Source organism: Osmerus mordax, chromosome 9 (genome assembly GCF_038355195.1).
Source record: "Osmerus mordax isolate fOsmMor3 chromosome 9, fOsmMor3.pri, whole genome shotgun sequence".
Classification (NCBI taxonomy): Eukaryota; Metazoa; Chordata; class Actinopteri; order Osmeriformes; family Osmeridae; genus Osmerus; species Osmerus mordax.
In genome coordinates, this window is record NC_090058.1 from 14914089 (window position 1) to 14928002 (window position 13914).

General features: G+C 45.8%; 2 protein-coding genes across 4 annotated transcripts in view; one reads left to right on the forward strand and one right to left on the reverse strand.

The window, feature by feature from the left end:
• The window catches only part of map4k5 (mitogen-activated protein kinase kinase kinase kinase 5), a 29762-nt gene extending 24339 nt beyond the window's left edge, over positions 1-5423 (reverse strand). The window contains exons 1-3 of one of the 3 annotated variants that reach the window (XM_067243896.1): positions 5245-5423; positions 4023-4290; positions 2166-2223 (exon numbers count right to left, since the gene is read on the reverse strand). In XM_067243896.1, the coding sequence (XP_067099997.1) occupies positions 2166-2223; positions 4023-4130 (166 nt within the window). In that variant the 5' untranslated portion in view covers positions 4131-4290; positions 5245-5423. Of the gene's footprint in view, positions 1-2165; positions 2224-4022; positions 4291-4989 lie in introns of all 3 variants that reach the window. The other 2 variants (XM_067243895.1, XM_067243894.1) reach the window with 2 other exon arrangements.
• A 422-nt stretch (positions 5424-5845) lies between these two features.
• Positions 5846-13097, forward strand: atl1 (atlastin GTPase 1). Its single transcript, XM_067243914.1, has 14 exons — positions 5846-5975; positions 8978-9225; positions 9388-9522; positions 9857-9961; positions 10074-10124; positions 10246-10302; positions 10513-10605; positions 10694-10832; positions 10962-11089; positions 11273-11329; positions 11478-11549; positions 11941-12372; positions 12702-12716; positions 12962-13097. Exons 1-14 carry the CDS (start codon positions 5939-5941, stop codon positions 13073-13075), a joined length of 1683 nt encoding a protein of 560 aa, XP_067100015.1. The 5' UTR covers positions 5846-5938; the 3' UTR covers positions 13076-13097.
• The last annotated feature ends 817 nt before the right edge of the window (positions 13098-13914 follow it).

The window sequence follows — 13914 nt, forward strand, 5'->3', positions numbered from 1 at the left end:
CCAATTCGACAGTGCGACACGGGCCTGACTGACTGGAACACATTAACACGCTGGTCTGAGGCCCAACAGGACGTGCCAGCCCCTCAGCCCTCATCCCTCCTCTCTCAGAGAGCAGACTCTGTTATGGTGTTCAGACAGCTGATCTGGTCTACGCTCGCATCAAAAGTCGAGCAGACTCGGAGCTGACTGAAGACTAGCTCCGTGATTCATTGCAATGTTCCCTTTTAGGAGCGCCGGAACCAAACAAGAGGAGGAAAGCTCCAGGCTCTGGAGAGTGTCCTGGAGGGAGAGGAGGACCACAGGGGCTCCGGGCTCCTCCCCCATTGGAGCCCCCTTGTCTGCGGCAGCAGCAGCTCCAGGCTGTCTGGGTGAGGGTTAGGTGACCTGGGAGTCTGGGGAACCATGTGGAGCAACCTCCCGCAGGGTCAGTCTGCATATACCATCCTGCTGTCCACATACATACACTAAACACGTTGACAGAAAGGTGGATCTGTGTGTAGGATGTGTGGCCGGGTCAAAGATAGCTAGGGAGAGCTACGTTAAGGTGCCAGCTGAAAATAGCTCGCTTGAGATCACCTGGTGGAGCTCGATTTAACTCCAACTTTAAATCCTCTTTACGTTGGTTCCCTGGTCCGTTCCTGGTAGCCGCCGCGAGGTCCTGCCAACTAGCTGCATGCTCAGGGCCAACCTGGCTAACTGTCAAGTCTGTCCATCCCAGTCTATAGACACCAGTCACTTCTCTACAAATGAGGATACAGCTCTCTCTTGAGACATTTCCAAGGAAGTCCTAAATAAAAACTCAAATATGCCATCTGGATGCCCTATACAGTATGGTAATAAGCTGTGAGGGGGTCAATTAGAGGCACAGGCCATCCCAGTGCATGCCTTGACAACCACTGTCTGCATATGTATTGTTTCCATAGCGATGAGCTTTTGGCTGTGCCATCTCAGATATGCAGCCAATGGGACCGGGAGCCACAAAAATGTGAACTGCGACGACTTCAGCTTGACTTACTGAGAGGAGACTTTGACAACAAGTCTACCATCGAGATCAGGCCACTTCCTCCCTGAATGAGCACTTCCCCTACGCAGACAGAACCACATCTTTTAAAAGACATTGTAAAAATGTGCATCTCATGCAGTGCGATTTCTAATTTATAGTTAATACTGAGGGTCAATCTTATATATACACACACACATATATGTATTTATATATATTTTAATCATACTGTAAGTTCTGTTGATCAATCAAAATAAAACAAGTCATACTTTTCAGCCATGGGACACATCACAACACCGGAATGACACGACAGATTGTCTAAGTTCTGTCTTAGTGCCCAGAGAATTCCAGGATCACACCACTCCCAGCTACCAGAACAACATTTTCCTGCAGTCACACCCCTGTCACTCCTGGTCTAACCTGTCTAGTTCCACTGGAGCACGTGTTTACACCTCAGAACAGAATCCTGTTGAAGCAGGAAGTCCTGGGCTCTTCTACACTCTGACCCATCACTCATCTCCACAGAACAAACAGCATTAGCATCAGTGCTTCACTGATCTATTATCCTCATGTTTTGCTTCATACACCAAACAACACTCATCCCCTGGCTGTCCTGAAGTGTGTTGTGGAAGATCCTTCATGTGATCAGTGATGGGTTTCTTTCATTTTGCCATATTAGACTGATGACTTATAGCTCCTAACACTGACAGATGGAATGAGCTGCAGGCTTAATGGGAGTGGACCGCTAAGACCAGTGGGAACGTTTATTACAACGTATATGGGCTCCGAGCAGGACACATTCAAACATCCGGGAACCCCCCCCCCCCCCCCCTTCCTTATCATCACAGGGGAGAAGATGAACAACACACCCGAAAGAAAGCTGTTCTTCAATGACTGTTCCATCTGCGGTGCTTTGTCTGGGCCAATGGAGGACCAAAACCTTAATCCCTCTAATCTTGATCACATAAACACTGTCACTGGGGCATCAAGTCAAAAGCTGGTCTGGAGCAAGACAGAAATCCCCCCCCCCCCAACATCATAAGAGTCCCCCTCCCCCATCCTGGAGTTTACATCTGACACCAGAGTTTCCTATTCTCACAAATGACATTGCGCTAGCATAGAGGTGCAATCAAAATAAACTTATTCTGAAGGCAAGATAACTCACCTGGCTCCAGCTTGATGATTTTCACAGCAGCTAGCTCTCCTGTTTGAATGTTTCGAGCCTGAAAACAGAGAAAAAACACTGAGCAACACTGAATCCACGGAGGGGAGGTGAGAGAGGTGTTACTCTGAGGCGCAGGACAATCGTCACAAGAAAAAAAAAAACATAAACCCCTTCCTTTCGACGAGTGCCTGACAGAGGTAAAATGTCAACTGTGGTGCCATGTTTCATGTAATTGTAGCACCTTGTCAACAAATAGTCACTGTTAACAACATGCGAGACCCGTTGGAAAGGTAGATACTGGGCAGGCAGCATATTTGTTATTTGTTTACATAGGCCTTCATAGACCTAGATTCTGGGTCACGTTGCTTAGTTGTGGTTACTCATACTAGCTACTAAAAACGTTGAAACATGAATTATGTTAGTCAAATGACTGTTATAAATCTCTGGATTGTGACTATAACCGGATTGTTGAAAAGAAATAAAAACCTGCAACATAGCCAGAGAAGAAAGAAGATACTTCCATCTGGAGGGCCATGCTGGGCCGCATCTCCTCAGCCCTGAAAGTGACCAGACTGACCGGACGACTTAGTCACCCATAAACCATCAGCCTCGCCCTCGTCCACCTCTCTGCACAGTCACTGCCGTCATGACTCAGCGAAACACGCAACACTGATCCCACGGCTGAGCATTGGGGCCACGACGACAAGCGAAACACAACCCTACTGTACAGGACTCTCACGGGCCTCTGGGTCTGCTCAAACCAGAAGAGGCTTGGTTGTTAACCAGCCTAATCGGCATAATGTCATGGGCCTACTAAGCAGTTCATGTTTGCTTAAAGCTTTTCTCGTCTTGACGGGGCCACACACCACACACAGATATCTGAAGTGAGGTGAAGCGTGATGAACCCCAAACTTGATTAGTGTAAATATTGAACGCAGCCGGCTGAAAGTTCAGTTCGAGTTTGGAGGCTGGTCCAGTATGCTGCATACCTCCGGATCTGTGGGACAGAAGAGACATGTACCAACATAGGAAGTCACCCTGGAGGAGAAACAGGTGTGCTGGCTGCTGGCTCCTCAGGAGACACCTCATGTGACTGCCCCGAACAGAACAGGGAAACCTGCAGCGCTCAATTCATTTCCTCAATCATCAAGACTGACATCAAAGCAGGATCATTTTTCTTTGGGGGAGCAAGTGGACAATTTCTGATGCTTAAGATTTTGGGAATCGACTACAGGAAGGCCCCCCCCCCAACAAACATGCAATACAATGTAGTAATAACACCATCTGCATAGCAGGGAGGAGAAAGACTATTTCCACTGTTGGGACAGCATTGAACACACCCGTGCCGGGTGCATGTTTAGACAGAGGCCTGATCTTATTTCCCTCCGCCTCAGTCCTGGGCTCGCGTGCTCGGATAGAATACCAGGCACTGCATTCCACCAGTTAGCTGTCTGGGGAGGGGGGAGCTAGCAGCAATTGCTTTGTAAGGCGAGGGCATGGCAGACAGGCTGCATTGCCTATCTCACATCAGATCATATTGGTCACCAAGTCATCATTTGCATGTGTGTGAGTAGCGGTCGGGCTGCATGACCACAGAAACCCTACGAATACTGATCTACTCATTTAGTCCTTATTCTAATGTATTTAATAAATAAGCAAATGATTCAGTATGAACATCGGTATAAGACAACATATGTCACTCTTGTTTTGTTGATCCAAATAACTCTGGACTAATTGTGCATCATTTAATAATATACATTTGTAGACGTTACTGAGCAGGAAGGCCCAGAGCAAATGTATTAGAATGACCCTCTTAGTTCTTTTAGTGTCGGTGGCTTGAAAAAAGTAGCAAAATACCTTGTACACGTCTCCATATGTGCCGCTTCCCACTCGCTGAATAAGTTCGAAGTCCTGTTGTGGGTTTCTTCTCTGAATTTCACCGCTGGGTCGGGGAAATACTTCCATGACAGCTAGCTCACTGGATAGCTCCTTAATACCAACTTGCCTTTACATCTAGCAAACGTTGAAGCAGATGATTTAACTACTGATGTCGATTTTTGAGTAACTTGGTTGCATAAAGCTGCTAAGATGCTGCTTCAAAGTGTAGCCTCTGGTCCATTTCCTGCTGTTAAGACAAACAGCGAGACAAAAAAAAATTGTAAGAAAATAAGAGAGGCAAGGGATGGTATATATATGTAGAAAGTCAGTTAGAAAGACTTGGTGCAATACTAAACAAACGGTGCAATACTAAACCTAAATGTAATGAGAGTGATAATGACAAGACTATCATCAGATAAGCTCATTGTTGCTCAAATTGTTTGCGCTGGCGTAAACTAATTGCTCCCTGTCTACAGTAACTTAACACCCTCGATAATGCATCAATGAAGTTCGGTTAATTAAATGTTTGCATGATAAAGGTGTCCCACACTAGCCTCAATCATAACAAGCAAATGCTTCAGTATACTCGACACTAACCCACAGGTAGTCTTGCCAACTAGTCAAACGTAAAAATTAGAACTATTTTTTCCCCCAAGTTAGCTCTAGCTTTAGCGCTAACTACTGTGGCTCGCTAAATTTCTGCTCCCTGTCTTACTCCATACTGTACTGATAGCACAGCTTAACACATGGTCTACAACGCTGACAATTCAAACTATATTTACTTGGGTGTATCTAACCCTAAATAGTATAATAAGCCTACTTACTTGGCTTACTACTACATTACTAGTCTAGCTAGCTAGCACTTTACTTGTAGCTTACTAGCTCGAGCTAAGCTGGCTAACTCACTTCTAGAGAGTACTGTATGAAGAAGTTGAAATGAACCTACCTTTTAAAACTCATATGCAACTAGCTAATATAAAACTCCAAGTATGTTCATTTTTTAAGCATTTGATAATCTTATGGCGTCGAATAATTATCCCCAAACAATCCTTTGTTCTTCGGAGAAGTGCAATGTTAAACTTCAGTTGGCTGCTGATAGCTTGCTACGCCACTGTCGCTCTGCTCTGACTGAGTCTTGTCTTGAATACTAGATCCCGGTCTCAAACACAACGGCAACGAAACGTAGAAGCTTGGTGCTCACTAGAATTTCACCACTACGTTGAACGTTGTCATGTCATTTCCTTGTGTTGTTGACAGCTTCAGAGTGTTGTACGTTTAGCTACTAACTCGGAACTTTCCCCACGTTTTCTGTGAAGTAAAATGGAAATCTAATGCTTGACGGTTTCACACTAAGCTGCTAAAACGCCCTCTGTTCATTCACTGTCCAGCACTGTCTATCAGCGTGCTCCTACCCACTATTTATCTGCCCTTTAGTTTGTCTACTGTAAATACAATAATTACACAAACAACGCCATCTAGCGATGAAAATACCTTGCCAGCCTAAGTAGTTTTGCCATTATGTCACTGACAAATACCATTGACCACCATTGGAAGAACACTGAAAAACATATCATTTTCTTTAGAAGATGTGATCGTTTATAGAAATAGTATGCGTATAGAGATTATCTTATTGGCTGTTCACAATGGCCACACACAATTATAATAATGAGAAAATGATGGTAATAAATCAGTCAAAAGAAAGGAAAAGACAACACAGAAAACAACACCCTCTGTCGGCGCATGCTGGTCGTGCAGAGGGGATTGGAATTCAGTAAGGCTCTACCATCCTCCGTTGAATAAGAGCATCCTTTCAGTGTCGATAGAGAGGATACATTCCCAAAGAAGCTGTCTATGACTTCCGACTAGTATCATTTATTGACATTAAAAAAGGCATCATGGCGAAAAACCGAAAAGAGAACCGAGACAGCTGGGGTGAGTGGTTGCCTATTTAAATTTAAGACTCGCCTACCTTGGAAACGGGCTAACATCATGGGTGTATGTCAGCGGAAGATTCTCAGCATTGCAGCTGATCAGATGTTTACGGCGGGCTACACGGATCAGCTGTTGTTCTTTACTGATGTTAATTTGCTATGTAATCTTATCATAATCCTAGCCTGTATATTGTTATTTTTCAGAGGCTCATTTAATCTAATCGACCTGACGTAAACCCGAGCTTATCCATTTAGCAGGCCTTTCCATCTGTGTAACCATGGATGCTTTTAAACTGACATTACAAAATAGCTGTACAAGGAAGAAGTTGTTCTATAAGGTACTTCTGAAGGTGGAATACATCACAATCAAATCCCCATCATCACCATAGTCAATATCCGGATTCATCATCACCACCATACCCCTCCCCCTCTTCCTCTTCATAACCATCATCATCACCACCACCACCAGCTTCATCATCATCATCATCATCATCATCATCATTGCTCCACATTTGAACAACATGAGAGACATGAGAGTTGTTTCCTAACCATAGTCGATCTGACTTGGGGACGATAAACGCTAGGCCTCATCATCATCAGAGACAGTTGTCCTGACCTAGTTAGAGTTGATGCCTCTCTTCTGATGTCTCAAGTAGCTCTCTAGATAAAGTAGTGAGCAACATGCTGGATGCGTTGCTGTATAAGAGGCAAGTCTGGTAGTCTAGGCCAGGTCAAGGCATTTGCTTGTGCAAATAAATGAATGACCCTTTATCAGTTATAAAAACACCAGAAGATTCTTGTTTGAATTATTTAGTGGTGTCTCTCTGCACTGTGCAGACATTTTAGCAACCTAAATTCTCCATCCTTGTGGCTTACAGGGGCATACAGAAGCCTTTGTTGTTGGGTGGTTATCTTTGGTGTCTTAAATTACACAATTTAAACTACACTGCCTGTGGTTTTGAGAATACCTCACAACTTTCTAAAAATAAAACGTTCTTCAAACAATACAACAATTGTAACTTACTAAAGGCATTGTTTGCTCTGACCTAAAGCAAGATGTGTATATTCAAATTGCTTTGCACTCAGATGAAAACAACCCTACAATCACTCGTGGCCTTTATTTTCCTGTAAGTACAGTGGGGATTCTGAGGCCTGCGCAGTCCTAGGCCAGTCACGCAGCCCCTAGAGACAGAGAGGGAAGACTGACTGAGTCACTGCCCGGAAAGATCCAGATCCACATTCTCTTCTGGCCCGATGTGGACCAATGGTGAACGTGAATCATTACTGGACTCAACAGGCCGCTTAGCTGTGTGATGAGATTTATTGATCCGTCTGCAGGATAGGTCTTACTGACCCAACAAGTCTATTACATTGCCAGGTGGGAGGATTGAAATACTGAGACGTTATTGTCCCATTTTGATTTACATGTTTGTCATAGTTATTTGGTGGATTTAGAGTAAAACCAAACTATATATGCAGAAGGGGAAGGGTTCAGATGGAAAAGGAAGCTGTAGGAATTCTACAGTTACTAGCATTTTCTTTACATTTTCTTTACATTTCTTTACATTTTTATATCACCTGTCAAGAAAGATCCTCACATCAGTCTTGTTATGGTTGTTGACAGTACATAAAGAAGGAAATGGGTGAGGTGCCCTCCTCTGGCTGTACTATGCTCGTTGTAGTTGTATGTGTGTATAAAGGTTGGATGTGTGTGTGTGAAGCTAGGTGTGTGTATGAAGCTAGGTGTGTATATGAAGCTAGGTGTGTATGAAGCTAGGTGTGTATGAAGCTAGGTGTGTATGAAGCTAGGTGTGTGTATGAAGCTAGGTGTGTGTATGAAGCTAGGTGTGTGTATGAAGCTAGGTGTGTATGAAGCTAGGTGTGTATGAAGCTAGGTGTGTATGAAGCTAGGTGTGTGTATGAAGCTAGGTGTGTATGAAGCTAGGTGTGTATGAAGCTAGGTGTGTATGAAGCTAGGTGTGTGTATGAAGCTAGGTGTGTATGAAGCTAGGTGTGTATGAAGCTAGGTGTGTATGAAGCTAGGTGTGTGTATGAAGCTAGGTGTGTATGAAGCTAGGTGTGTATGAAGCTAGGTGTGTGTATGAAGCTAGGTGTGTATGAAGCTAGGTGTGTGTATGAAGCTAGGTGTGTATGAAGCTAGGTGTGTGTGAAGCTAGGTGTGTATATGAAGCTAGGTGTGTATGAAGCTAGGTGTGTGTATGAAGCTAGGTGTGTATGAAGCTAGGTGTGTATGAAGCTAGGTGTGTATGAAGCTAGGTGTGTGTATGAAGCTAGGTGTGTATGAAGCTAGGTGTGTATGAAGCTAGGTGTGTGTATGAAGCTAGGTGTGTATGAAGCTAGGTGTGTATGAAGCTAGGTGTGTATGAAGCTAGGTGTGTGTATGAAGCTAGGTGTGTATGAAGCTAGGTGTGTGTATGAAGCTAGGTGTGTATGAAGCTAGGTGTGTATGAAGCTAGGTGTGTGTATGAAGCTAGGTGTGTATGAAGCTAGGTGTGTATGAAGCTAGGTGTGTGTATGAAGCTAGGTGTGTGTATGAAGCTAGGTGTGTATGAAGCTAGGTGTGTGTATGAAGCTAGGTGTGTGTATGAAGCTAGGTGTGTGTATGAAGCTAGGTGTGTATGAAGCTAGGTGTGTGTATGAAGCTAGGTGTGTATGAAGCTAGGTGTGTATGAAGCTAGGTGTGTGTATGAAGCTAGGTGTGTGTATGAAGCTAGGTGTGTGTATGAAGCTAGGTGTGTATGAAGCTAGGTGTGTGTATGAAGCTAGGTGTGTGTATGAAGCTAGGTGTGTGTATGAAGCTAGGTGTGTATGAAGCTAGGTGTGTGTATGAAGCTAGGTGTGTGTATGAAGCTAGGTGTGTGTATGAAGCTAGGTGTGTGTATGAAGCTAGGTGTGTGTATGAAGCTAGGTGTGTGTATGAAGCTAGGTGTGTGTTTATTAAGCTGGATGGGAATGGTTACATTCCCTTCTGTCTTGTGCCAGGCTCTTTCACGGATAAAGTTTATGATTGGAGCTCGGAGGAGGAGGAGCCTGATGGACGAGCTAGACCGGTTCAGGTGCTGGTTGTCAAGGATGACCACACGTTTGAGCTGGACGAGGTGGCGTTGAGCCGCATTCTATTGGCGGAGGAAGTGAGGGACCGGGAGGTGGTGGCCATATCCGTGGCCGGAGCCTTCCGGAAGGGCAAGTCCTTCCTAATGGACTTCATGCTACGCTACATGTACAACCAGGTGAGGCTGTAAACAAGGGTCTAAGTTTGGTTTAACATTGGTGGGTGACTGCTGACCTGCCCTGGGGGGGGGTGGGGGGGTGGGGTGTGGGGGTGTCCTGCTGACCTGGGAGGTTCTGTATGTGTCTTGCTGACCTGCCCTGGGGGGCTGCTGTGTGTCCAGGCATCTGAGGAGTGGCTGGGGGAGTCTGAGGAGCCCCTGACAGGCTTCTCCTGGAGGGGCGGCTCAGAGAGGGAGACCACCGGGATTCAGATCTGGAGCGAGGTCTTCCTGGTCGACAAACCAGATGGAAGACAGGTAGGTTCTGTTCCCAGTGTCACGGACTGGGCTCCTGGGTGGTTTGCTGTAAGAAGCTGTGACGTGTCTCGTAAACATAATTTTGTGGGTTGGAATCGCACTCAGCCCAAGGAAGATACCTTCCACCCTGCAATGTTGCGCAGTGTGTTCACTGTGCAACAGTCCCACAACCCTTGCAGGTTCCATTGCTGCAAATATTGCCTAGTGGTTTCTGTCCTTTGTGTCACTTGACATGTGTCTGCTAAATAAAAATTTACTGAGCTCTAGCTGAACAAGTTTTATGAGAAATTGCTGATTGTTGACTGAAAAGGGGGTCTTTTCTCGAATCCCTCAGGTGGCAGTTCTGCTAATGGATACTCAGGGCACTTTTGACAGCCAATCAACGCTGAGAGACTCAGCTACAGTGTTTGCACTGAGCACAATGATCAGCTCCATGCAGGTATGACAGTTCTGTCCCTATCCTCTGCCATCTTGACCAAGAGATGAAAGTAATGCAGGGATAATAACCACAGGTGTTGTGACTATCATGTCACTGTCTCGTTATTTCACAGGTATACAATATCTCACAAAATGTCCAGGAAGATGACCTTCAGCATTTGCAGGTACAGCTTTTTGCATTACACTCAAACGGATGTTTCACACGTTTCAATAATGACATTGTGAGCAATTCATCAGATTATTTTGCGTATTGTTTCTATGTAACGTCCTGTCTGCATTTTGCAGCTATTCACTGAGTATGGTAGACTGGCTATGGAGGAGACATTCCTTAAACCTTTTCAGGTAAGACTTTTCTTAATACTTGAATTAAGGTCCATCTTTTCCAATGGCCCCATCATGCTTTCATACTGTAGCATGTTGTATATCCTGTAGTCAAAGTCATTAAATTTAACTCATTGTGGTATTTCATTCTTCACTGATACAGCTGATGCTGTTACAGTTGTCTGTCAGATCTATATTAACCCAGAATTCCTTTCCTTTTTGAACTCTTAGTCTATGATTTTCCTCGTTCGAGACTGGAGCTTCCCCTACGAGTTTTCCTACGGCCAGGAAGGAGGCATGAAGTTCCTCGAGAAGAGACTTAAGGTCGGATGAGAACAAAGAATTGTCTCCGTTTTCCAAATCAAGATCACACGATTACATTTGTTTAGTTCCGCGTGCGCCTGTTCCACAGATCTCAGAGAACCAGCACGAGGAGCTGCAGAACGTCCGTAAACACATCCACTCCTGTTTCACCAACATCTCCTGTTTCCTCATGCCCCATCCAGGCCTCAAAGTGGCCACCAACCCTAACTTTGACGGCAGACTCAAAGGTATGTTTACTGTTGCAACCCCAACTAACCCTTTCCTTGTCTGAACCCCCCACCACAACCAACCCTTTCCCTGTCTCAGCACTCTGTCTCAAATCTGAAATGTTATGTGCTGTCTTCGCCCTGATCCAGAGATCGACCGGGAGTTCATCAACAACCTGCAGGTGCTGGTGCCCTGGCTGCTGAGCCCACGCAACCTGGACATGAAGGAAATCAACGGCACTAACATCACCTGCCGAGGCCTGCTGGAGTACTTTAAGGTCAGAGCAGTGACAGAAACCCCCCCTCCCTCCGTCCTCACTCTTTCCTCCCTCCCTCCCTCCCTCCGTTCTCCCTTACTCCCTCCCTCCTCACTCCGTCCTCCCACCATCCCTCTCTCCCTTTTGATTAGGTTATAAAGCAAATACAGATGTTCACTACAGTATTTCAATACTTTCTTCCAGGCATACATTAAAATATATCAGGGTGAAGAACTACCACACCCCAAATCTATGCTGCAGGTACATGTTTAACAATTGTAAAAAAAAAAAAAAGAAGCATTTTATCTACAAATGTCTATATGAATATACAGTATAATGTATAGAACTATATATACATTTCCCCATACATATCATGGATATATTATATATATTATAACCTTTTCCCCAGGCCACAGCAGAGGCCAATAACCTGGCAGCTGTAGCAGCGGCCAAAGACCTGTACAACAAGAAAATGGAGGAGGTAGGATCTCCCATAGAGGTGGTCTAGAAACATCCTATTCTCCCTCGTCATTCCAATATTTAGCCTGTAAGCTTCATGTCGATTCACTGGAAACTGGATTGGTTTGAGTATAGAGGCTGGAGTAGTCTTTAGTACAGAGAAATTACAGTATAGGGGATTAATCGGGATTCACTTTAAATGGTATTTAATTGAGTATGGATGCTTTCTTAATGTTTAGTACAAGGGCATTGACTATAGAAGCTTTGTTAGAACTATATTGTTAATATTTTGTACAGAGGGCATTGACTTTAGAAGCTTGTATTTAGTAAAGAGGATGTTCAGAATGGAGGTTTCATCAGCATTCTCTATGACGATTTAGCCAAATTCTTCCCCCCCCCCCGTCTGTGCGCAGGTCTGTGGGGGTGACCGTCCCTTCCTGGCCCCCAGCGAGCTGCAGGCCAGACACAGCGAAATCCGTGAGGAGGCCCTGGCGGTGTTCAAGGGCGTCAAGAAGATGGGTGGCGAGGAGTTCAGCCGGCGCTACCTGCAGCAGCTGGAGGGCGAGATAGACGAGGTGTTCGTGCAGTACATCAAACACAACGACTCCAAGAACATCTTCCACGCCGCCCGCACCCCTGCCACGCTCTTCGTCCTCATCTTCATCATGTACGTGTCGGCGGGCATCACCGGCTTTGTGGGCGTGGACATCATCGCCAGCGTGTGTAACATGATCCTGGGTCTGGCGCTTATCACGCTCTGCACCTGGGCATACATTCGCTACTCTGGGGAGTACCGCGAGCTGGGCGCTGTCATCGACCAGGTGGCCGGAGCACTCTGGGACCAGGTAACCCCGGCAACGCCTCTCTGGATCAATGCCACTCGTGACGGGTATAGCTCAGGGGTATAGTGGTATAGCTCAGGTGTGGAGCATTTGACTGAAGGTCAAACCCTAGGTTTGCTTTGGATGAAGGCGTCTGAATATCTTATTATTATGATAATTTATGTCTGTCTGGGAAAATACATCCGAGTAGTTTTTTCTGACCACTAGGTGGCAGTAACAGACAGTGATATTACATGTTGAGTTATGACGAGTAGTGTGAATGGTGAGTAACTGAAATGTGCCTGTATCATCACTCGTATAAGACTGCTTTCTTTGCCTCCGTCTCACAATAGGGAAGCACCAATGAGGTGAGTAGTATCTGTATGTCAATTCAAATCACACTGTATTTGTACGGCTCTTTTTGCAAGAGATGTCATAGAGATGACCCATAGAGCTGCACCTGAACCCCCCCCCCTCCTCCCCCCACTGCCCCCCACTGCCAAATATAAATGTGAGGAGGACTTTATATGTGTAGGTACCAGTGACCCAGATGAGACCCTGAGACACTGCCCCCCCCCCCCCCCCCCCCAGTAACCCTCTCTGTGCCCGGCAGGCTCTCCACAAGCTGTACAACGCCGCGGCCAGCCACCGGCAGCTGTACCAGCATGCCTTCCCCGGGCAGCAGGGCGACGAGGGCCCTGAGGAGCCCGGCAGGAAGAGGAACTGAGCTGCACACTGGGAGGACCAGAGCACAGCATGGACTTCTCGGTCGAGTGGCGGAATGGACAGTTAGGGGGGTGGGGGGGGATTTGGGGGATTGGGGGGGGGGGGGGGGGGTCCCCACCTAAAGGGCACTGTGTCAGCTCTGGTTTGGCTGGATGAGTCCAGACATGCATTGATTCAATATTTCAGAGCTAGATGTGGACTATGTATGTTCATATAGGTAACGGCAGAATATCTCCCTGACTGAGGGGCTGTCTTCAAACAATGGCTATCATTGTCTCTCACTTTGACAACATATAAACTGTGTGTGTGTGTGTGTGTGTGCGAGGGTAAACCATCTGTACAAACACACAGCTGGAGGTGAGGTGGAAATGATCCTCGTGCGAGTCGCTGAATCACCTATCACTGACAAAAGGTAAACTTGATCTACAACACCATCTGTGTTTATTTGCGCTGAGTGTTATGTTTGATCTAGTGTAGTACTGTTTATAAGGACAAGACATCCATGTTTGGAAACTTACAAGACACATTTCATCAGCATGGTTAGGGTTCGAGGGTCTCTCATGTTTAAGGCTCTCCATTTATTCTGAGATACCTAGGGCTTGTGCTTGTCCGGCACTTGTTGAGTTGGTTTGTAAGAGATAGGTACTGTGTGCTAACATGTTGATGGGCAGACAGACAACCTCCTGGGTTCTGTTTAATCCAAACCCCCTCCTGTAGGTTGGCGGTCTTAGTGATCCATTGGCGGTGAGGTACAATAAGCGGCCCACCTCAGTGCACATGGTCATTATGAAAACATCACACAGGACAGAACTAAGAAGTGACCTATGGGGTGGTTGTATG

Coding starts and splice junctions, on each gene's coding strand:
- atl1 (XM_067243914.1), top strand. CDS start 5,939: ATGGCGAAAAACCGAAAAGAGAACCGAGACAGCTGGG. Junction 10,833..10,961: donor CTTTGACGGCAGACTCAAAG/GTATGTTTACTG, acceptor GCCCTGATCCAG/AGATCGACCGGGAGTTCATC. Junction 11,550..11,940: donor ACAACAAGAAAATGGAGGAG/GTAGGATCTCCC, acceptor GTCTGTGCGCAG/GTCTGTGGGGGTGACCGTCC.